General features: G+C 63.5%; 4 protein-coding genes across 4 annotated transcripts in view; 2 read left to right on the top strand and 2 right to left on the bottom strand.

Annotated features, from left to right (window-relative positions):
• Positions 1 to 4423, bottom strand: part of LOC128973630 (SCO-spondin-like) — a 35241-nt gene extending 30818 nt beyond the window's left edge. Inside the window, exons 1-11 of the mRNA XM_054389973.1 lie at positions 4190 to 4423; positions 3532 to 3987; positions 2073 to 2335; positions 1895 to 1977; positions 1610 to 1780; positions 1310 to 1521; positions 977 to 1079; positions 713 to 871; positions 520 to 605; positions 266 to 388; positions 12 to 174 (exon numbers count right to left, since the gene is read on the bottom strand). Of these exons, the coding sequence (XP_054245948.1) occupies positions 12 to 174; positions 266 to 388; positions 520 to 605; positions 713 to 871; positions 977 to 1079; positions 1310 to 1521; positions 1610 to 1780; positions 1895 to 1977; positions 2073 to 2335; positions 3532 to 3987; positions 4190 to 4423 (2053 nt within the window). The remainder of the gene's footprint in view (positions 1 to 11; positions 175 to 265; positions 389 to 519; positions 606 to 712; positions 872 to 976; positions 1080 to 1309; positions 1522 to 1609; positions 1781 to 1894; positions 1978 to 2072; positions 2336 to 3531; positions 3988 to 4189) is intronic.
• A 216-nt stretch (positions 4424 to 4639) lies between these two features.
• Positions 4640 to 20199, top strand: LOC128973629 (zinc finger protein 585A-like). Its single transcript, XM_054389972.1, has 6 exons — positions 4640 to 4661; positions 4741 to 4821; positions 4996 to 6407; positions 17179 to 17433; positions 17509 to 18776; positions 19518 to 20199. Exons 1-6 carry the CDS (start codon positions 4640 to 4642, stop codon positions 20197 to 20199), a joined length of 3720 nt encoding a protein of 1239 aa, XP_054245947.1.
• Positions 7876 to 8727, top strand: LRRC61 (leucine rich repeat containing 61). The gene has a single exon (XM_054389921.1). The coding sequence runs from the start codon at positions 7876 to 7878 to the stop codon at positions 8725 to 8727; it is 852 nt and encodes a 283-aa protein (XP_054245896.1).
• On the bottom strand, positions 9871 to 11999 carry RARRES2 (retinoic acid receptor responder 2). Its single transcript, XM_054389922.1, has 4 exons — positions 11838 to 11999; positions 10681 to 10785; positions 10231 to 10335; positions 9871 to 10136 (listed from the first exon to the last, which is right to left on the bottom strand). The coding sequence occupies exons 1-4, from the start codon at positions 11997 to 11999 to the stop codon at positions 10023 to 10025; spliced, it is 486 nt and encodes a 161-aa protein (XP_054245897.1). The 3' UTR covers positions 9871 to 10022.
• Positions 20200 to 23514: the final 3315 nt, after the last annotated feature.

Here is a 23514-nt window from a genome sequence, read left to right as displayed (position 1 = left end):
TGGCACCATACCACAGAAGTCAGGCTGGCGCCAGTCCAGGTGGGTCTGGTGGCGGGCACAGCTCCGGGCATAGGCAGCAAAGGTGTCGCAGACAGTAGGTGGTGGCAAGGTGCTGGCATCCCCCTCCTGGCACCACAGGTCCAGGCATGCTGCGTAAAAACCACCAGGGTCGACCTGGCACAGGATTGGCATGTGAGGGCAATGAGACCAGCACTGTCTGACACTGCCTGGCTGGCAACCCCGGCACTCCCGGGCACCCACACACCTCATCATGGCACTGGCGGAAGGGTTCAGCCAGCAGCTTGCCACAGCTGGCCTCGGCTGTCTGCTGCACCACAGTGCCCATGGCACAACCTGGGCCAGGCTCCACCACGTCCCTGCAGTTAGCCTGAACCCGGGGAAGGGGCACCCTCAGAGCTGGGGTGATCCCCCCTCCAGGGACCCCCAGAGCTGAGGTGAGCCCCAGGAAGCAGCGAGATTCAGCAGCCTGCTCCCCAGTACCCGGCTCTGCTCCAGTACCTCTGCGGCAGCACCCGGCACCTTCCAGGAGTTGCCAAAACTGGAAGCAAAGGCGGCCACGTCGCCCCGCGGCCGCTGGAAGTCATCTGGGGGCACAGGGGAGGCTGAATGTGACAGGCGGCCCTGGCACAGCCACTGCTGCACCACGTCAAGCCAGGGCCAGCGGTGGCATCACCGACGTGGTGCCGCTTACCAGCAGGGTCATCGTTGTAGGTGCCACAGAGCCCCCTTGTGTTGCCCCGCAGCTCGGCGTCCACCATTACCGTCACCGTCTGGTGCCCGTCCGATGCCACCCTCACGCCCAGCCCGCTGGCCACAGCCACCCAGTCACCCAGCCAGGTGACAGTGATCCCTGCCGGCACCGCAGCAGGGGCTCAGCACGGCACCAGGATGGGAACAGGGCTGGGGATCCAGGGGCCCGGGAGGGGTGGCAGCATGAAGCCCGTACTGCACTCACCGCTGCGCAGGTACGGCTGCCCCTCGGGCACCACCGCGCCGTTCACCGAGACGTTCCGACCCCGCAACGTCACAGTGTCCGTGCCAAAGGTCATGTGCAGCGCCTGCAGCACCACGGCATCACCTGGGCTGGGCGCAGCATGTGCCAAAGCCACCGGGATCCCTCCAGCTGCTGGCAGCCACGGGTGCCCAGGGTTGCCACAGGCACACCACGGGGCCATGCCATGCCAGGGAACAAAGCGTTACCCCCCCAGAGCCACCATCCACAGTGGGAGCAGAGACCCCAGGGGTTCCTTGTCCCCCACCCCACCAACCCATCCCACCATGGTGGTACCCGGTGCTCGCCAGCAGCGATGGTGACAGCCCAGGTGCCATCAGTGCCAGTGGCCAGGGTGTAGAGGCAGTGGCCGGAGAAGTGGAAGTGGCGCCGGTCAAAGGTGCGGTAGTGGGACCCAGCCCAGGCCAGGCACTCGGCCCCGATGCCACGGTGCTGGGCGACTGCTCCCCGCAGGGACATGGCAGGTGACAGCCCTGGTGACGCATCCCCTTGGGTGGGGAGGAGACACAATTTAGCAACCCCACCCCAGAACCTCTTGGAATCCACCGGCACACCCTCTGGGACCCTTGGACCCACCGGTGAGAGGCAGGCGGGTACAGGCCAGGCAGGGTGCGGCGGATCCATTGCGCCAGCTGTGGCCCCACGGGTGCTGGCAGCATTCAGCCAGGCTCATGGCACTGAGGTTGTGGCTGCTGACATCTTCCTGGCACTGCCATGTGCTGTAGCATTGCCCCAGAAAGCCTTCACCTGCAGCAGAGGTGCACCTTGGCCTCACTGGCCAGCGCCAGGCACACTGATGGACACCAGGCACACTGATGGCACAGTGGTGCCACCATGCCTTTGTCGCCCTCCTGTCCCTACCTTCGGTGCAGTGTGGCCCGCTCCAGCCATGGCAGCAGGCCAGCACTGTCCGGTTCCACACCACCGGCCGCATCTCTGGGGGTCTGGTGGGATCCGAGGGGAGCCCTGGTGTCACCATGGAGATGGCAGCACCAGGATGGGTGTCCTCTCCAGCACCCCTTGTCCCAGTGTCACTCACCGGTAGATGTAGCAGAGGGGTTTGCCAGAGCCAGACCGGGGCTCACCACGGTCCCCACCATAGGCTTGGCGCATGCGGTCGCGGTCAATCCGCCACCCAGACAGGCTGTAGTGGTAGAGGCTGGCACAGGGCACCGCATCCTCCAGCCGTGGTGTCACCTCCTCCTCTGCTGTCACTTCCACTGTCTCCTCGCACCATCGCCTGGCCATAGCACCACTGTCATGCCACAGTACTGAGACTGGCACACGGGGTCGTGGCACAGCCTGGCACAAAGCACTCACCCAGTTGCTGCTTCCACTGCAGCCACACAGAGCAGGAGGGAGGCCAGGAACTCATTGGACAGCCACAGTACCGCAGCCATGCCACCATTGGCACCTTGGCAGAGGACAACTGGTGCTACTGGCACAGCCACACTCCATGGGTGTCCCCAGACATAGGGAGAGCTGGCATGTGCCAAGGTGCCTCAATGGGGACATGGGGACACCCCAAAGCCCCCCATTGTGGGAGTCACTTCCCCCTGCAGCCCCTCTTACCGCACTCAGTCCCGGCTTGGCTCCAGTGCTGCCACACTGCCAGGTTTTATGGGGTGGGAGGCAGCTGTGGGGCTGGCAGTTGGTCACAGCTGCTGCTTTTGGGGGGGAACACAACACACAAATGGGGTCACCGTCTCCAGGGGAAATCCCTTCGGATCGTGGCAGGGAGGAGGAAGCCGGATCCTGAATCCGGCAAATCCCAGTGGGAGAGGGGATTAGGGACCCCCCTTGGCACTTCCAGTCCCAGATACGGCCCATTTAGGACTCCTCCTCCCACAATGTTCTGGTCATGGTTGCCCCCAGCTGGGGTCTCTGGGGGTGGTCTTGGGACAAAAATGTCACAGGGAAGGGACCCCCACATTCTGTCCTATGTATCTTCCATATCACTATCTCCCTGTCCTGTGTCCTCCCCTCCCCGTGTATGTGTGTCCCCCCTCTCCATCTCCATGGCCGTATCCCCCCATGTCCTTGTCCTACATTCCCCCGTGTCCCCCTTCCTGCCACCATCCCAATGGCTGTGCCCCACCACACCCCTGTCCTGTGTCCCCCCATGTCCCCACCATCACCTCCATCCCCACAGCCACATTCCCATGCCCCCGCTTTATCCCCCCATGTCCCCTCCCCTTCATCCCCACAGCTCTATCTCCCCTGTGTCCCTCTGTCCCTAAGTCCTTGCCCTGTGTCCCAGCCTGAGATCCTGCCCCCATCTGTCCCTGTTGCCCCCTGCTGCCTCCACCCCACGGTCGGTCCCCTCTGTCCACACGTCCCTGTCCCTTATGCGTTCCCCCGTGTCCCTCTGTCCCTGGCCCCGTCCCCCCGAGCCCCCTTCGCAGCCGGGGACAGGAAGGGGCAAGGGGTGCAGGACCCGGTTCGCCAGAGGAGCGGTGGCTCCGTACAGCCCAATACGACCCTCTATGGTTCGGTACAGTTCGGTGCAGATTAGTATGGCTCGCTACGGCCCGGTATAACTCGGTAGAGCCCGGTACGGCTCGGAACAGCTCAGCCTGGCTCGGTACAGCCCGATACAGCCAGTAGGGGGCGGTGAGGCGGGCAGGGCTGCCGGGAGATGTAGTCCCGGTTTGTCCCGGTTTATCCCGGTATCCCGGCACGGGTGTCCCGGAACCGGCGCTACCGGTGCCTCGGTGACGGACGGCGTCGGGGACCCGGAGCAAGAAGGGATAGGGGAAGGTGGAGACGGGGCGGGGGGACCGGCGGCCACCGCGGGGAAAGGCGGGGCCTAGGAGGGGGGCGTTCGGTGTCCGCCCCGAGGCCACGGGGACGGGCGGAGAGCGGGGCTCGTGCGGAACCGAGAGCGGCAGCGGCACCGGCACCGGCAGCGGCACCGGCGCCGGCACCGGGGGGTGATCCCGGTGGGGCTGGGACTGTGGGGAGGTCAGGAAGGGTGGGGGGGAAGCGGGGGGTGGAACAGGATGGGAGGGGGAGGGGCAGGATGGGGCGGGGCAAGGGGGGGCCAGACGGACAGAGCGGGGACAGCGGGGCTGGGGGTACAGGGCTGGGGACAAGGAACGTTTGAGAGGGTACAGGAGGGCGGGGAGGGAACGGGCAGGGCAGGACTGGGCGTACGGGAGGGGCTGCGAGCGGCTGCGGGGGTCGGGGTGGGCGCGTCCTAGAGATATCAGCGGTGGGTGACTCGCCGGGATGTGTCCTCAGGGTGCCCTCAGCCGGAGACCCCCAATTCCATTCGCCCTCCTCTCTACTGACACCCTCGTGCTGCCTGTCGGTGGAGGGCTGGTTTGGGGGCTTCCCAGGGACCCTGCCCAATTCATCGCCCAGCCCCCACCGGACCCGCCCCCCCATGCAAGAAGAGCTTCGCCAACTGGGGGGACCCCGCACCTCTCTCACCGCCCCCCGGGCCTGGGCACGGTGAGGGTCCGGGGGCTACTGGAGCAGGTTCTGGGGTGCAGGTTGAAAGTCCCGGGGGGAGCTCAGCCCAGTCCCATCTCACCCCACACAGGTTCTGCCACAGCCAAGCCCGAGTCGGTTCCACCACTGGAGGAGATGGAGGTGCCCGAGATGCCAGGCTGTGCCAGCACAGGTGGGTGCCAGGAGGGAGACTCCTAGGGGTCTCAGAGCTGGGCGGGGGAGACAATGGCTGTGCCCCTCTATCCCCCCAGGATGGTTGGTGGTCCCCAAGGTGGAGGCAAACCCCGAGGGTGATGAAGAGGAGCCAGGGGGCCCAGAAAGGAGCTGCTCAGGTGAGGGGACATGTTGGCATTGCTGGCATGCAGCAAAGCCTCTGCCTAGCCTGGCACAGATGGGGCTCTGGACACAGCATGCTGGGAATATGTGGTGATAGTCACCCCAGTGGTGGTCACCCTGGTGATGATCATCTGGTGATGGTCGCTCTGGTGCCGGTGTGTGCTTCACAGAGGACTGGCTGGTGAGGAAGGTGAAGGTAGAGGAGGAGGATGAGGAATGGCCAGTTGGCACCGAAGCCCTGCTGGCAGGGCAGCCCCCAGCTGGCACCGTGCCCCACACTGGCAGCATACCAGGCTGCACTGACACCTGCAAACTGGAACAGCCATGCCCAGAGGAGCTGGGCTACGGTGAGCTGCCCACCTTTGCCACACCACCGTGGCTGCCACAAGGCCAGAGCCCGGATGGTGCCAGCACCGATCCCGGTGGCTGCGAGCGCTGCTTTCAGGCGCGGCTTGGCCTGCAACTGCCGGCAGCCGACCCCCAGAGCTGCGGCACCACGGCGCCCCCGCGGCCCTTCACCTGCACTCAGTGCGGGAAGGGCTTTGGCAAGAAGGCACACCTGACACGGCACCTGCGGGTGCACACGGGCGAGCGGCCCTTCGCCTGCACCGACTGTGGCAAGAGATTCAGCCAGAAGATCCACCTGCGCTCCCACCAGAAGACCCACACTGGCGAGCGGCCCTTCCCCTGTGCCGACTGCGGCCGCCGCTTCCGCAAGAAGACTCACCTGGTGCGGCACCAGCGCACCCACACCGGCGAGCGTCCCTTCGCCTGTGCTCGCTGCCCGCGCCGCTTTGCACACAAGCAGCATCTCCTCCGTCACCAGCAGCTCCACGAGGAGCCGGTGCAAGAGCCGGAGCCAGTGCCGGAGCTGTTGCCAGCACCAGCGGATGGGGCTGTAGCGCTCGGCGCCGAGCAGAAGCCGTTTCCCTGCCTGGAGTGTGGGAAGAGCTTCAGTTGGAAGAAGAACCTCTCATCCCACCGCAGGCTGCACCGTGACGGCCACCCCTTTGCCTGCGCCGAGTGTGGCCGTGGCTTTGGTGACAAGCGGCACCTGACGGCACATCTGCGGTGCCATGCGGGGCTGGAGCCCTTTGCCTGCCCCCGCTGCGACCAAACCTTCAGCCACAGGCCGGAACTGGCCGCCCACCAACGCAGCCATGGCAGCGAGCGGCCCTTTGCCTGCCCGCTCTGCGCCCGCGCCTTTGCCCACCGCCAGCACCTGCTGCGGCATCAGCGGGTGCACACTGGCGAGCGGCCCTTTCCCTGCCCACAGTGTGGCCGCCGCTTTGGCTCCCGCACCAACCTGCTGGCCCACGCCAAAGCCCACGCCGGAGCCCGGCCGTTCACTTGCCAGCTCTGTGGCCGCAGCTTCAGCCGCAAATCCCACCTGGCGCGGCATCAGGCAGTGCACACCGGCACTCGGCCCCATGCCTGCACCCAGTGTGCCAAGCGCTTCAGCTCAAAGACCAACCTGGCACGGCACCAGGCCGTGCACACCGGGCACCGGCCCTACGTCTGCACCCACTGCGGCAAGAGTTTCAGCCGCAAAACTCACCTGCTGCGGCACGAGCGCACCCATGCTGCCGCCGCCACTGCCGCCACCGGCACTACGCCACAGCAGAGCTGGCCGGGCACCACTACCACAACCCCTGCCACTCTCTGTCCCTGAGCACCATGGGTTGAGCACTGGGATGTGCCAGGGGCCGTGCTGGCTCCCGGTGATGCTGTGTCCTCGGTGTCGCTCACTGGAGCTGCAGCACATGGCATGGTGAGCATCTCCCAGGGTACCAGAGAATCACAGAATTAAGCAGGTTGGAAAAGACCTTCGAGATCATCAAGTCCAAAGACTTGAGAGACTGAGCCAGCAAGGTTGGAGGTTGGGGGCTGGTGGCAAACAGCAGCTCTAAAATGTCTGAAACGCCTCAAAACTGGCTGGGCATGTGCCACACTCTCCTCCAGGGCTGGCACACAGTGAGTTGGGGGTGCTGGGACTCCCAGGACAAGGGACTCCTCATGGTGGTGCTGTGGTGACAATGAACCAGAACTGCCAATAAACTGGGTTTGGTTGAACCTTTCTGAGCAGGAGCCTTGGGGGACAGGAAGAGCAGGCAGGGCTGTGGTGGCACCAGGACTGGGCTGCCACCGGGGGCTGTGCGGGGACAGGAGCAGACAGTGGTGGTGCCAGTGCCCAGCTGTGGCCACGGGGACACCGCTGGGGACACCAAGACCTCGTCGGTACCAAGGTCTGCTTGGGGACAGGAGCCACTGATGCCGGTACCTGGCTGTGGGGACGTTCCCAAGGGCACCAAGACCGGGTCGATCCCAGGGGCTGCTCAGGGACGAGACACCGGTGCCCGCCATGGGAACGCCACCGGTCACATCGTTCCCCAGGGACAATGGAATGGTGACGGTACCGGGGGCTGCCTGGTGGCACCGGCCATGGCGACATCGCTTCCCGGGTCCACGGTGGGCGGGGCGGGGGCAGTCTCTTGTTTCCGTGGCAACGGAGGAGGCGGGGCCGAGGGGCTGTCGGGAGCGGCGGGGCCGGTGAGAGCGAGGCGGGGCAGGTAGGGAGCACCGCGGGAGGGGCGTCTAGGGGAGCAGCTGAGGGGCCACCTGGGGCCCGGGAAGCAGCGGCAGACCTCGGGAGGGGGTAGAAAGCATCGTGGGGAGGAAGGGGAGTCAGGGTCTGGGGGATTGGGAGGTATCCGGAGAGTACCGGGAACCGGGGATATCAAGGAGGGGGAGGGGGGGGGGGGTCCGGGGAGCAGGAGTACTGGGGATCCTGGGGGACATCGGGAGGAGACGGGAGGGGAGAAAGTACCGGAAGGTCTGGAGGATGCGTGGGAAGGCGAACCTGGGGGATCCAGGGAACTCGGTGATGAGAATGGGTGGTCCAGAGGGACTTGGGAGGGACCCGGCGGCACAGGAGTGAGTGGGAGATCCGGCGAGGGACCTGGTGGGGTCTGGGTCTGCGGGGGGGGGACACTCGGGTGACACGAAGTTGTCCCCCGCCAGGGCTCAACCCCTTCCCCAACTGCTGCAGCATGGAGGGTCGCAGGGAGGGGGCCGAGGAGCTTCCCCAGGATCCCCCTCAGGAGCAGGAGGATGAAGACGAGGAGGAGGAAGAGGAGGAGGAGGGTGGGGTGCGGATCACAGCGCAACTGCTGAAGGCCAGCAGCGGGGAGTTCGCACTGGAGTCCATCCTGCTGCTGCGGCTGCGTGGCCGCGGCATCGCCCACCTGGGCTGCTTGGGTGACTGTGCCAACCTGGAGTGGCTGGACCTATCTGGCAACGCCATCACCCGCCTGGGCCCACTGGCGGCCCTCAAAGCCCTGGCGGTGCTCAACCTGGCGCAGAACCGTGTGGCCAGGCTGGAGCCGCTGGCGTCGTGCCACAACCTGCAGAGCCTCAACCTGGCGGGCAACCGTCTGGGCAACCTGGCACGGCTGCGCTGCCTGAGTGGGCTGCGGCGGCTGGAGAGCCTGCGGCTGCGTGACCCCCGGACCGGCATCACCAACCCGCTGTGTGCCAGCGCCCCAGCTTACCGCACCGCGCTGGCTGCCATGTTCCCCAGCCTCAAGTCCATCGATGGCGAGCGGGTGTCAGGGCGTGGCAGTGAGCTCTACCAGCTGTGCCGCGACCTTGACAGCTCGCTGGGACATGGCGCCGGCACCAGCACCGGCACCGAAGCACCGCGGGCAGCACAGCCCTGGGTGGAAGCAGGGTTCTGGGAGGCGCGGGCGCCGCGGCGCAGCTCCATCGTGGAGGAGGCTTACCGGCAGTTCAGTGAGGCCCTGCGCGAGTGCCGCGAGCTCGGCCGGCGCGCTGATGACTCCATCGCACAGGCACAGCGGGCGCTGGGCACCCGGCACGACCCCGGCTCCTTCGTTTTCTGAGAAACGTTCCCACACACACCGGTACCAGGAGAGGAGACCTCCAACACCAAGCCCCAGCACTGGATGTTGCCAGCGCCGGCCTGGTACAGCCCTCAATGGAGGGACAGTAAGACAGCTGGAGGGACACTGGAGCAGCCAGAGGGATACTGGAGTGACCAGAGGGATGCTGGAGCAACTAGAGGGATACTGGAGGGATGCCAAAACAACCATGGGGATACTGGACTGACTGGAAGGATACTGGAGGAGCCAGGGGGATGCTGGAGCAACTGGTGGGATGCTGGAGTGACTGGAGGGGTGCCAGAGCAACCAGAAGGATGCTAGAGTGACTGGAGGGATGCTGGAGCAGCCAGAGGGATGCCAAAGCAACCATGGAGATACTGGAGTGACTGGAGTAATACTGGAGCAGCCAAGGGGATGCTGGAGCAACTGGAGGGGTACTGGAGTGACTGGAGTAATATTGGAGTGACTGGAGTAATATTGGAGTGACTGGAGGGATATTGGAACAGCCAGAAGGATACTTGAGTGAGTGGAGGGATACTGGAGTGACTGGAGGGGTTCTAGAGCACCTGGAGTGATGCCAGAGCAGCTGCAGTGAACCCAGCCTGGGGGGCTGCCAGACCCCCCCTGCCATGCCAGAGGTGACCCTCTCCCAGGCGTGCCAAGGCTGCCCCCCAAGTGCTCCAGGACAGGGGACAGCAGAGCCATGGCAGGAGCCAAGATGTCACAGGAAGCTTGAAGGCAGCCTGGGTGGCTGGAAGGGGCTGCATGGGGGGGCTGGGGGCTGCCACTGGGACACAGCGGGGCCGAGGGGACACTGCGGACTGGGCAGTAAAAGCTCTGCTGGCCCCCAAGGCCCCACTCTGCTGCCTGCTCCTGTGCCCCAACCAGCCAGGCAGGGGGGAACACCCACATCCCTGTCCCTCCTTTGGGGCTGGGGACAAGCAGTGGCAGGGAGGGAGCTGACACAAAGCCCCCACCAGGGAGAGAGGGACATGGGGCTGAGCCCTCCACCCGCCCACAGCCATCCCAGTAGGAATAACAGTGACAGCAGGAGCCAGACTGGTGTTTACTGATGAGCAGAAGTTTACTGGTGAGCTGGGGTTTAGGGGTGAGCTGGGGGTTACTGGTGAGCCCCCAGGAGGTGGCACTGGGGAGGTCCATCCTTCGGTGACACCAAGCTGGGGGGGTAGCAAGCAGAGGAGGGAACCGAGCTGGTCCCTTGTGGGGGATGCTGGGGGGCTGCGAGCAGGGGGCATCTGTGTGTCCCTGGCATGTGCCAGGCTGGTGACAACCACCTATGGTGGCAACCCCTTGGAGAAGGCAAACATGCCAGGGAGGTATAACCCATCCCCGACCTTGCCAGCCTCTTCCACTGCCCTGCACTCGGCCTCATCACGGTGCTTGATCTCCTGCCAGGGCAGAACCAGCCTGGTTGGCACCCACCCTGACACTGGGCACTGCCAGCACCACGCTGGTGCCATGGGGTGGGGGGTCTTGGCTCACCTTAGCAGCGAGGTGATGGCTGGGGCCACAGTTGTGATACTTGTCCAGCACCTTGGGGACGTCACCACGGTCAAACTTGTAGCAGGCCAGGCAGACAGGCTTGCGCTGGGGACAGAGCGGGGTTGGCACCCCCAGGGACACTGTCACAGCACACGGACACCCCCCTGCCCTGCCACCCGTTCCCCTGCCAACCCCATCCCTGCCACTGGGGACACAGCAGGGCTTGTCACCCCTTGGGGACTCCAAGGACAGTCCCATTCCACCCCCACCCTGCTCCTTGCCATGGGGCAGCAGCAGGCACAGCCAGGAGCCATCATCACCATGGGCTAGAGGCCATCGTCACCTCCAGCCCGCTCAGCACAGCATGGTGAGATGGAGGGGCCCAGGACGGCCAGAAGTGCCATGTCCCCTTGTCCTCCACAGGGTTGTCCCCATGCCAGCCTGGCTCACCCGGCTCTCCAGGGGGCGGCAGTTGTGCCGGCGCTGTGCCCGCTTGCTGCAGGACGTCTGCACCAGGCTGACCCGCAGCTGGACAAACGTTCCCGAGGAGTCTTCCTGGGGGGACAGGGGGACACCCCTCAGCCCTGAGAGCACACATGTGAGGTAGAGGGTGTCACTGAGAGCTGGAGGGGGGGGAAGGGTGTGATAGGTGAGGTGGCCACAGGCAGAGTGACCCCAATCCTTCACAGAACCCAGGATGAATCCAGCCCCAGGGACCCCATGGGGTGGCCCAAACCAGGGGCATCCCTGCAGGTCCCAGACACTGCTGCCGGGTGCCTCCAGCTGCACTATGATGGCACCAGGCACCAGCAGTTAATGAGTAGCCGAGCTCTGCCAGCCCCTGCCCAGTGCCCCCAGTGACCAGCCTGGCCTCGCTGGCCATGCCAGGGGGGTTGGCACTACACCAACTGCCCCTTTCCTGTGTGACACCCCAGGCACTCACCACCCTCCTTGCATGACACCCCGACAGGCTCCATAGGAACCCAGCACTCACCACCCTCCACGACACTCTTATCACCTTCCATGACATCCCAGCAGCCACCAACCACCCCCCTTCTGCGACACCCTAACACCCCAACCCCCTACATAACACCCTGGCACCCACCGAGCTCCCTCTATGACATCTCAACACCCACTTCCATGACACCCCAACACCTTCCATGAGACCCCAAAGCCCACCACCTCCCTTCTCCCTTCAACACACCAGCACCCTCTGTAGCATCCCAATACCCCTCATCCCCTTCCCACGACACCCCAGCACCTCTCAAACCCCTTCCACAATACTTCAGCATGCTCACCGACACCCCAGCACCCACCCCCCTCCCTCCATGGCACCCCAACGGCCTCCACAACACCCCAGCAACCCCCTCCACTCCCCTTCCACAACACTGCAACATCCTCCATAGGATCCTGGCACCCACCACTCTCCGTGATACCCCAACACCCACTGCCCCACGACACCCCAGCACCCCCCACACCTCCTCCACGTGCTCCCAGCCAGCTTTTAAACCCTTGCTCACAGCCACAGTCCCCCACACTCCCACCCCGTGGAGGTCCGGTATCCCCGGCTGCCTCTCCCCTCTTTCCCCGCGGTGTCTCCCCCTCACCCTCTCCACCCCTTCCACCGCCTGCTCCTTGAACAGGAACTGGACGTTGCTGCGGCCGTGGAACTGCTCCAGCAGCTCCCGCAGCACTCGCCGCTGTAACGGGGACTGCCCGCCGCTGGCCAGCGCCACCAGGGCCAGGCACAGGAGCACCGGCAGCCGCATCCCGACACCGGCAAAAGGGCTCGGGGGGAATCCGGGCCTCAACCGCCCCGCCGCGGCACTCGCTCGGTCATGAGCCGATTTCCTGGGAACTGCCCTTTTTTTCCGCCCCCCACCGCCGGCACGGCCCCTCCGGCTCAGCTGTGGAGGGAGGAGGGAAGAGGTTGGACGTAGCTCCCGGGATGGCCCCGGGGAGACCCACCCGGGAATGGGCGGGGAGAGGCACCGGAGAAAGGGAGGTCTTGTCCGGGATGGCTTTAGGTGGGAGAAGACCCCTGAGACCACCGGGAAGGGACATCACTGGCGGTCCCCCCGCCTCCTCCCTGCCCGCGCCATCCAGTGTGGCGGTGCAGGGCGGTCTAAGGGACGAGAACCCCCCGAAACTACGTTAAACGGGAAACCTCTCCGGGGGTGCCTGTGTGTGCGTGTGTTCGCCCACACACACACTCGGGACACGGCTCTCGGCACAACGAGACAGGCACCGGGAACGAGAGCGGGGCCGAACTGGGACCGGGAGAAGGAGGAAGGCCGGGCCCCGGGCACCGCCTCAAGCAGGGCCTGCTCTCGACCCGTGGCAAGCATGGGCCCCGCGGGGGCTCGCCTGGGGATGGGTCGGACCAGGAGCAGGCAGGGCCACGGGAGGACTGAGCCGCTCTGGCCCATGCTGAGCACTCTATGGTAGTGGGGAATGCACCGGAGCTATTCAGAACCCTTTTTTGGCCTTCTGGGGACAGTTTGTGGCGATTTTTGTCAGTTTGCAGCCATCTTGGTCGGTTTGACACCATTTTATGGCCATTTCAGGCCAGATTGTGGCTATTATGGTCATTTTGTGACCCTTTTAGACTAACGTGCAGTTACTTGGTTCCAGTTTGGAGACATTTTGGACCAGTTCAAGGCCATGTTGCAACCATTCTGCACCAGTTTATGGCTATTCTAGTGAGTCTGTGGACGCTCTGGACCACTTTGTGGCGTTACTGGGCCAGTTTGTGACATTACCACCCCACCCCCACCCCCGACTGTGGCCATTTTAGAGTAATGAGCAGCCATTCTGGGCAAGTCTAGCCATTTGGAGGCAGTTCGTGGCCATGCTGGGACACATTGTAGCCATTCTTGTAGTTTTCAGCAGTCTGGTACAGTCTGTGGGTATTTGGGACCAGTTTGTACCATTTGCGCCCTGTCTGGTGCCATTCCGCGCCAGTTTGTGGCCAGTTGGCGGCCATTTTGTCAGTTTGCGGCCTGAGGACACTCTGGCCTACGCAGCTGTCTCGATGGTACCGTTGTCCGCCCGCCCTACGGCTGCCGCCGCGGGACACGCCGCGTCACTCGGAAGTGTCCTGCGCTGGCCGCGGCCTCCTCTCGCTGCTTGACGTCATCGTGCCGCCGGAGCAGCGTCCGCCCGTGAGTGTCCCCGGGGAGGCGGCTCCGGCGCCCGGCGGGACGGGGGCATCTTCTGTTCCCCCTCCGTTTCGCCGCGGTCACTCTCCGTCCCTCGGGGGCCACCGGCAGCGCTCGCAGCCCGGCCGCCGTGACCTCCCCCCGCGGGGTAGGGACGCTCCCGGTACCCCCCGGTGCTCCCCCGCTGTCGCCGTGTCCTCGCTGAGGTGGGGGGGGGGGGGGGGGGGGGGGGCATGTTTCGTGAATTCCTGGGGTGTTAGAAACGGGATCGGGGCGGGACAAGCGGCGGAGGCGGGGACCAGGCCGTGGTTGTCGTGGCGTGGGGAGAACCATCCCACCCCCAAGTTGTAGCGGGGCCTCCCGGGCCGTGAACGACTTGGGGGCCCGTGCCTGGGGTCGGAACTCGGCCGTCAGCCCTGGCTTTTCCCATCGGGGTCCCCGCTGTAGGGTTCGCTGCCCGCTGAGGGGTTGTGATATGGGGGATATGGGCGGGGGGGAAGAGGGGAATCACAGTGCCGGGGGTGGGGGGCGGAATTACGGTGCTAGGAAGAGATCCCAGCTTCAGCAAGAGGATCCCAGTGCCGGGGAGGGGATCCCAGTACTAAGGAAGGAACTTAATGCCAGGAAAGGGATCCCAGTACAGGGGAACAATTCCCAATTTTAAGGAAGGATTCCACTGCCAGGGGAAGGATCCTAGTATTGAGGAGCAGTTCTCGGTGCTGAGGAGGGATCCCAATGTCCGGGAGGGCAACAGGGAGCAATGCCCACATTTAAGGAATGATCCCAGGATGTCAGTGCCAGGGAGGGCTCCCATCAGCTCAACCAGACGCTCCTAGTGCCCCTCTCAGCCAGATCCCCAAACCTGCTCCGGTTCGTTTCGGGCGGTTTAAGGGTGACTGGCCCCGGGAGTGGCTCTGGTGTCCGCCACGCCGCCGGAGTCGGCGGGGCCGTGCCTTTGCCGTTCGGTTTTCGGGGCCGCGGTTCACGGGGCCTGAGGACCTGGACTACAAATCCCAGCAGCGCTGCGGGTGGGGAAGGTGCGGGGGTGGGGGGAGAGAATCCGGGGTGAGGGGCACCCCTGGAGCGGGAGGAGGAAGAGGAAGAGGAGGACAAGCAGGAGGAGGTCGAGGAGGAGCAGCAGGAGGAGGAGGAGGAGGAAGCAGCTCCGCGGCCTCTCCTCCCGCCTCACACCCGGCTCGCTCCCGCTGCAGGCCCCGCAGCAGCCATTTGGAGGCCGCGGCGGGGAGGCCGCGGAGCTTCCACCGCCACCCTCCACCCCCCCTGGTCGCTGTGAGCCCCCCAAAGACACCCCCAGGGACGCCATGTCCGCGGGGGGAGCGCCCCAGGTACGGCTGAGCGGGCCCCGGCGCAGCCCGCACCCCTCTGCCCTGCCCCGAAGCGTCGGGGGATTTTTGGGGAGGGGGGCGGGGGATATTTTGGGGATTCTTTGAGGGAGTTGGGGGCTTTTTCTGGAAGGTTTGGGAGTAGGGTTCTTGGGAGGGCTTGGGGGTGTTGGTTTCGGAGGGGAGTGTGATTTGGGGAGGCGGGTTGGTTTTGGGGGGGGTTGAGGGTTTAGGGTTCTTTGGGGGGGGTTGGGCAGGGCTTTGGGAGGGTTTGGGGATTTTTGGGGCGTGTTGGAGGATTTTGTGGGGAGGATGGTGGGGGGTGGAGACGGTTTGAGGGGGTTGGGGGATTTGGGAGGGGGTGCCGGGAGCTCTTCTACTGTCTCTCTTCTCGTCCTGTGGTGCCGAGGGGCCGCACTGCCCCCACAAGAGGTTTTTTTTTTTAGGGGTAAATCGGTGCTTTTTAAGGTTAGGGCAGCAGGGGGTGGGCACCACGGGTGCTGGTGGGGGGGTGGGAGCTCTGTGGGTTGCAGGGAGGGATCCCCGCAGGCGGGAGTGGGAATGGAACGACAACAGATTGGGGTCGAGCTTCCCGGGGAGAGCCCCTTTGGCTCCTTATGGGGGCTCCGGGCTGGGGTGGGAACGGGGCTGGGTGATGGCACCGGGGTGTGGGTGCCTAGGGACCCGCAGGGAGGGCGGGGCAGGGGTGCATGGCTTTGGTCCTGAAACTGATGCCCAGGAGGTGTCACCCCACGGGGCTTTGCTCCTGTTCCTGCCCTCCAGGGATCGGAGCCCTGGAAAACCCAGAGGTGATGCCATGAGCCAGGAATGTCCCTCCCCAGCCTTCAAGTTGGGGGGTGGGGGGTTTGGGCTCTCCAGGGACCCCAGCCAAGCCCCCACCTCACTTAGAATGCACTCACTGCCCACCTCACCCCATCCAGGCCAAAACCCCAAGAAACTACCCCAAAAAGATGTTGGGGAAGTGCCTAATTTAGAGGTGTCCCCTCTTCCCACCCCGGAGCAGCCGGCCCATGCCCTGAACCTGCTGCCGTACCCACGGCTGAGCGAGGCACCCAGAGCTGGCCACCAGCTGGATGCTACTGAGATCCCCACCGACCCCTGCACAGGTGAGCACAATTTGGCAGTGCCAAAACCACCGGAATCTGGCGCTGGCATCTCCAAAGGGCCTGGAATGAGGCGTTTCTGGGGAGCGGGGGAGGGAGCTGGGCCTTTGATCTTTAACTTAAGCCCCAGGCTGAACAGAGATGAAAGCACTGCCCTCAGACCTGGCTAATTTGGGGAATTTGGGCTAATTTAGGGTAATCTGGGGGAATTTGGGGTAATTTGGTGACTCCATGGTGATCAGCTGGTGTCATACCCCCTCACCAGGCTACAGGTTCTTCAAGCCTGGGGGTCTCTTTGGCATCAAGACTCCGGACGAGCCCTACGGAGACGCGCGGCCAATGCAGGAGGAGAGCAAGAGCCTGACTGGAGCCTGCGCCAGTGGGTGCCAGGGTACGGACCGGGAGGGCTTCTTCTCAGGGCAGAGGCAATTTTGGGCCAATTTGTGGTCATTTTAAGTAAGTTTGCAGCCACTTCTTACCATTTTAGGCCAGTTTGTGGTAGTTTTGGCTGGTTTGTGACGGGGGCTGGTTTAACCAGTTTGCAGCCATTTTAGGGATTTTTGTAGGTTCTGGCTGGTTTGCAGCCATTTTGTGATCATTTTTGGCCATCTTATGTGCACTCTAAGACAATTTTCAGCCCTTTTTGCCAGTTTGTGGCTTTTCTGAGCCAGTTTGTGGCCAGTTTGCAACTGTTTTCAGTTTATATCCACTTTAATCCAGTTTTCACCCGTTCTGGTCAGTATGGGGCCACTTTAAGCCACTTTCTCAACCTTTTGGCCAGTTTGTGGCCATTCTGAGACAGTCCCTGGCCAGTTTTCAGCCCTTTTAGGGCAGTTTGTGGCCATTTTAAGCCAGTTTGCAGCCCTTTTGGCAAGTTTGTGGCCATTTTAAGCCAGTTTGCAGCCCTTTTGGTGAGTTTTCATCGTTGCTGCCAGCACCACTCTCAGCAAATTCAGGCTGGAGCAGGCACTGGGCCAGGCTCTAATCCCTCCAGATGTCCCAAACTGATTTAGTTTTGGCTTTTCCCACAAGGAGCCAGGGTCGGACTCGGTGATGTACAAAGACTCTGAGATTCCCCTTTGTTGCCTCTTTTTGCCCCCAGTGGAGCCCGGGCGGGTGAACAAAGTGGAGCAACCCGAAGAGAAGCCTGTGGTCACTGCTGGCTCCCTGGAGCTCTACCCCACAGCCACCCCCAGCAGCTCTGGCCGATGGTTCCACGGTGGGCAGCGTGTGCCAGAGCGGGCAGGTGCCGAGAGAGACACCAACGCCAGCAGTGCCCTCAGCCCGCTGCCCGCCCGGGTGGGCTGCTGGGCGCCCCAGGCTGGCAACGGCCCATTCCGGTGCTCCCAGTGTGGCAAAGGGTTCCGTCAGAAGCAGAGCCTGATCACTCATGAGCGCATCCATACTGGGGAGAAGCCATACCGCTGTGGTGACTGCGGCAAAAGCTTCAGCCAGCGCCCCAACCTGCTGACCCACCGGCGGGTACACACTGGCGAGCGCCCCTTCCCCTGCACCCAGTGTGGCAAGAGTTTCAGCCAGAAAGCCAACCTGCTGGCACACCAACGCATCCACGCTGCCGGGCAGAAGACATTGGGCGAGAACGAAGACGGCACCAAGCCCAAGCTGCGGGCGCAGCCACGCAGCTACCAGGAGGACACCCCCTTCGTGTGCCCTGAGTGTGGCAAAAGCTTCCGGCAGAAGCCCAACCTGATCACACACCGGCGCATCCACACTGGTGAGCGCCCCTTCACCTGCTTCCTCTGCGGCCGCAGCTTCAACCAGAAAACCAACTTGGTCACCCACTACCGCGTGCACACCGGCGAGCGCCCCTTCGCCTGTGCCCAGTGTGGCAAGCGTTTCACCCAGAAAACCAACCTGGTCACCCACCAGAGCACCCACACCGACCTGCGGCCCTTCCCCTGCGCCCAGTGCCAGAAGTGCTTCAAAGACAAGGTGTCACTCAAGGCCCACCAGAAGACCCATGCCCCACGCCAGCGGCGCTGCCCCGGTCGCAGTCCAGCTATCTGCCTGCCCTACGGTGCTGCTCCCACCTTGCTGCAGCCTGCAGGGGCTGAGGGTGAGCCCCACTTCACCCCCATGCCACCGCTGCCTGGCCAGAAGCTGGCAGAGGGGCAGGAGCTGTACCCATGTGCCGCTGAGAAGGGCTTTGCCCCCAAGGAGCCCCTGCTGCCCCCCCAGCCACCCCCACTGGGTGAGCAGAGCTTCCCCTGTGCCCAGTGCACTGAAGGTTTCTGCCAGAAGGTGACCCTGCTCCGGCCACCACACCCTGAGGCCACCGGTGGCTGCACTGCGGCCTTCAGCCATGGCCCCCACCACCTCCTGGGGCACCTCGGGGTGCAGCCCAGCCTGGGCGATGCCACCCCCGCAGCTCCCCCAGTGCCCGGGGCTGAGAAGCCCTTCATCTGCAACCAGTGCGGCAACAGCTTTGGGCTCTGGTTGGCGCTGGTGGCTCACCAGAAGAGCCACGGTGGGCAGAAGCCCTACAGCTGCCCCGAGCATGAGAAGAGCTCAGGTGAGGAGGAGGAGCTGTCCCCTAAGGAAGACCCCGAGAAGCTGGTAGATGGCAGGGCCTGGCTGTGCCCTGACTGTGGGAGAAGCTTCGCCCAGTACGAGCGGCTAGTGAAGCACCGGCAGAACCACCGTGGCCACGGGCCCTACCGCTGTGACGTCTGTGGCAAGAGGTTCAGCCTGAAGACCAACCTGGTGACTCACCAACGCATCCACACCGGCGAGCGCCCTTTCACCTGTGGCGTCTGCGGCCGCCGCTTCAATCAGAAGGGCAACCTGGTCACCCACTACCGCACCCACACCGGCGAGCGCCCCTTTGCCTGCACCCAGTGCGGCAAGCGCTTTGCCCAGAAACCCAACCTCCTGGCACACCAGAAAACCCACAGCGGGCGCCAGCCCTTCTCCTGCCTCGAGTGCCCCAAGCGCTTCAAGAGCAAGCTGTCTCTGCGGGTGCATCAGCGCATCCACGCGCCAGAGAGGCCACCGGGCCACCAGCACCCTGCCACTGCTGCCACTGGGCACCCTGCCAGTCCCTACCCCTGCGGTGCAGAGCCTGGCGAGGAGCCCAGAGAGCTGCAGCAGCACCAGCAGGGTGTGGGTGGTGTTGCTGGTGGTGTTGAGGGTGTTGGTGGTACTGGTGGTGCTGGTGTTGGTGGTACTGGTGGTGCTGGTGTGGGTGCTGGTGGTGGTGTTGATGGCGTTGGTGGTTGTGTTGGTGGTGCTGGTGGTGGGGTTGGCGTTGGTGGTGCTGGTGGTGGGGTTGGTGTTGGTGGTGCTGGTGTTGGCAGTGCTGGGGTTGGAGGAGGGGTTGGCGTTGGCAGTGCTGGGGTTGGTGGAGGGGTTGGCGTTGGCAGTGCTGGGGTTGGTGGAGGGGTTGGCGTTGGCAGTGCTGGGGTTGGAGGGGTTGGCGTTGGCAGTGCTGGGGTTGGTGGGGGGGTTGGCGTCGGCGGTGTTGGGGGGGTTGGTGTTGGCAGTGCTGGTGTTGGTGGTGGGGTTGGCGTCAGCGGTGCTGGGGTTTGTGGTGCTGGTGTTGGTGGGGCGGTTGGCGTTGGCAGTGCTGGAGTTTGTGGTGTTGGTGGCGGGGTTGGCGTTGGCGGAGCCGGCAGTGGAGTTGTTGGTGGCATTGGCAGCGAGCGGCCGCATGCCTGCAGCGAGTGTGGGAAGAGGTTCCGGCAGAAGGTGAACCTGGCGGTGCACCAGCGGACCCACACTGGCGAGCGGCCCTTCCGCTGCCCCGACTGCGACAAGGGCTTCAGCCAGAAAGCTCACCTGCTGCGGCACCGCCGCACGCACCCCAGCGCTGCTGCCGTGCCTGCCTGCTGCCAGGGCGCCTGCCCAGCGCACTGCCAAGTGCCAGCCGGCAGCGTCATGCCCCTATGCAAAGGCTCGGAGCCCCACGCCGTGCTGCTGCCCCCCTGCTCCCGCGCGGCCCCCCACGGCACACAGCCCCCTGCCCGTGCCGACAGCCCCTCGGGTGCTGCCGACATCCTGCTGCAGCTGATGCAGGAGGAACAGCAGCTGGCGCCGGGCAGCCAACACCCTCAGGATGGGCCCGGGGAGCACTGTGCCCCTTGCAAATGTGCTGAGGGTGGGGAGGGTTTGAGCCCAAAGCCTCCAACGCTGCCCCCACCGTGCTGCTGTGCTGACTGCCTGGGCCAGCGGCAGCTGCTGCCCAAGCCAGTGCAGCCTGGCACTGAGCTGTGGGGTAAGTACGGGGCCTGTGGGCGAAGCTTCGAGGAGAAACGAGGGATGCGGCTGCCTGAGCGGGCACACAGCGACCAGAAGCCCCCTCCCTGCCCCAGCTGCCTGTGATGCTGGCACCGCTGCCCAAACCCTGCCAGGCACCACTGCCCAAGCCCTGCCAGGCACCGCAGGCACCACGGCTCTTGCACTAGAAGACACCAAACCCAAAGCGCCAACGCATGCCAGGGCCAGTCGCCCACCAAAGCAGGACGGTGCCCAGGGCAGGCCCTGTGCTGGCGGTACCAGGGCTTTGGGAAGCACAGATCAGGTACAGTGAAGCTGGACTGGGCTGTGCCACAGGAACTGCCAACCACATTTGGAGAGGGACAGAGCCACAACAGGATCCTGGAGGGGCTGCGAGGAGTGGGAAGAGCTTGGGACTTGGTGTCTCCCAAATCACTCCTGGGCCCAGCAGCTCAATATGTGATATGTTGGCTTTCAAACCACCGCTGCACCTGGGAGCATCTCAGGATCTGGGATCTGGTGGCTTTCAAACCACTCCTGCACCTGGGAGGATCTCGAGATCTGATATCTGGTGGCTCCCAAACCCCTCTTGTGCCCAGCAGTGGCACAGCCAGAGACAGCCATGGGCATAGTCTGCCCCCAGAGCCTCCCTCCAGCCTGGACCTTGCTCCACAAGGACAATTTGGGATGGAGACCTGGAGAAGAGGGAGACTGTGCCTGGAGCCATCATGCCGTGGAGGGGCCCCCACTGCCATGAGTGTGGCAGTATCCAGCTTGCACTGGGCACACACCGGGAATCCACCGGGCAAAGCGGCCGGGGGGAAGCTCTGCTTCCAAAAGGGCCCTGGGAGAAGCCCCTGGGAGGGCAGAGGGTTGAGGGGGGTGGGGGTGGGGGGGGGGTTGCTTCTGCTTCTCTCTGTGCTCTGTGGTAACCTTTGACTAGCAGCTTTCTGGCACCAGTTAACCGCGCAATGGGGGCATGAGGGGCTGGCTGTGCTGCCCTGCTGGCATCGTGTCCCTCTTGGCATGGGGTGGGGGTGAGGTAGCTTTGCCTGGCATCTCCTCTTCCTTGGCAGCAGGGCAGAGCTAGTGGCATATGGGAAAGAGATGTGGGGCAGAACTGGGTACCCCATGGCTTTATCTTGAAGCCACCTCAGGGGGAAGCTGCAGTCTCACCACTCCCTGTGGCACAGGGGCCACATCCTGCTGTGCCAGTCTTGCCGCCTGTGTGCCAGGACCTTGGGATGGTGCCATTTAGGCCGATCCTGGTGCCACTCACCTCCAGCACCCATGCTTTGGGGCTGTGTCACCTGCTGAGGGGACACTCACACCTGGAGCTTCACCCCAACCCACCAAGCAGCTGGCAGAGGGGTCCTGGTACCCGAAATGTGTCAGGATGTGGGCACCCACCCCTGTCACCCCTCATGCCCCCCTTCCCTGCCCCCCAGCAGCTGTTCGGGTCCCTGGCAGGCTACTTTTGGAGGTTATTTAAATAAAAGCTTTACCCAGCTGGCTCCTGGCTCTCCTCACTGGCATGTGCCAGGGCTGCAATGCCCCCAGGATCATCCCTATAGTAGTGGGCATGGCTTGGCTGTGCCAGCCACCAGCTCACTGGGACCACTAGTGCAGGGGCCAGATGGGTGCCAGACTGAGTTTCCCTCCTCCTGGCAGGCATAGCAGCAGCTGTGCCACTTACTGCAGCCTCCTGGTACCACTGAGGGACAGAAAGTGCCCCATCTTGGCTCCTGGAAGCCCCTGGCTTCACCATTTTCTCTGGCTTCTGTGCCACATCCCAGCTGCCCCTGCCTTGATCCTGCCATGCCACCCGTGGCTGGCTCTGGCAATTGTGGAGAGGGGACAAGTCGCCACCTATCTTCCAGGCAGCCCCCAGCACAGCACAGCACAGCCCAGCCAAGGGCTGGTGTTTGACAATACCTAACCCTGGCAGGGCAAGTCTGGGTACTGGAGCAGTGGCTGCTGTGCCAGCAGGCACTCAGCCAGGTGCCAGCGAGCTGCAGCCTGTAGAGCTGCTGTGCCAGGCATGGCTGGTGGATAGCATGGCTGTGCCATGCTGCCCATGCCAGGCCTGGCTCCCTCCAACATGCCCTGTGAGCAACAGGCACCCAGGCACTATGGTCTGTGCCACACTGGGTTTGGTTGCAGCCTGGAAGATACTCATGGCATGCACAAGGCCATGGCACCACCACAGGCAGACACAAAAAGTGCCCAGCCACAGCAGGCGCTCAGGACCAGCATGGGACCACACTGGGCACTCCGCAGCCCACAGTCCCTGCCCATGGCCTTGGCTGGTCTGATGAATGTTTTGGTAAAGCTTCTGGCATCGCTTCCCACCAGGTGCTCTTGGAGAAACTGGGGTGGGTGGAGGCTCCACTGGCTGAGCCTGGAGTGGTGGGCAGTGGTCACCAGTGTTGTCCCCAGAGCTCAGCACCGGGACCAGTTCTCTTTAATCTCTTTACCCAGGACCTGGATGAGGGGATCAAGGCTCCCTGGAGATGACACCAAGTTGGGCATGTGGATCTGCTGGAGGGTCAGAAGGGATCTACAGAAAGCTCTGGCCAGGCTGGAGCAATGGGTGAGGCCAATGGCATGAGGTTCAACCTTTTAGCTCTCTGCAACTCCCAACAAGGAGGCTGGAGTGTGTCGGTGTGAGCTGAAATTCCCCCCCCACCGACAATAACCAGGCTAGCCCAGTCTGGAAGCAAATGAAAAGCTGTATTTACAAGCAGATGAAATGCAATGAATATGTACAAATATACAAAATTCACAACATTTACAAATATGTACAATCAACAGAAAAGCACAACCGATCTCCCTTTGCTTCCCCCCAAGGGGACCCTCCCAAAGGGGCCTCCCTCTCCCGGGAGCTTCCCCCCCAGACCCCCCTGGACAGAGAAGCAGAGTTTAGTTAGAGCAGAAAGTTGTTAACTGCCAAGGTCAGTGTGTTATCTTCAGCCAGAAGAGAAGAAGAAACAGCAGCCAGACAGCCCAGCAACTGCCCCCACTGCCGAACGCAGAATGTGCAGAGTGCCTACTTTGTTTTGGGTAATAGTTCTTAAACATTTCTATCTATCCAATGGAAGTGTTTAGAACAATCAGTATTTTGCTTTCTTACACCCAATAGTGACTTATTTACATTCTTTCACTTTCTCTGTTCTGAACTTTGCAAGGGAAAATTAAAAAGACAATTTCAAACCATCACATGGAGCCAGGTGGGGATTGGGCTCTTCTCCCAAGGAACAAGTGACAGGACAAGAAGAAAGGGCCTCAAGTTGTTCCAGGAAAGGTGTAGGTTGGCCATGAGGAACAGTTTCTGCCCTTTGAGGGTTGTCCAGGCCTGGCCCAGACTGCTCAGGGCAGTGGTGGAGTCCCCATCCCTGGAAGGGTTTCAAAACCATGGAG

Source organism: Indicator indicator, chromosome 20 (genome assembly GCF_027791375.1).
Source record: "Indicator indicator isolate 239-I01 chromosome 20, UM_Iind_1.1, whole genome shotgun sequence".
Taxonomy (NCBI): Eukaryota; Metazoa; Chordata; class Aves; order Piciformes; family Indicatoridae; genus Indicator; species Indicator indicator.
The sequence above is the reverse complement of the archived record's forward strand: the minus strand, read 5'-3'. Positions and strand labels throughout refer to the sequence as shown.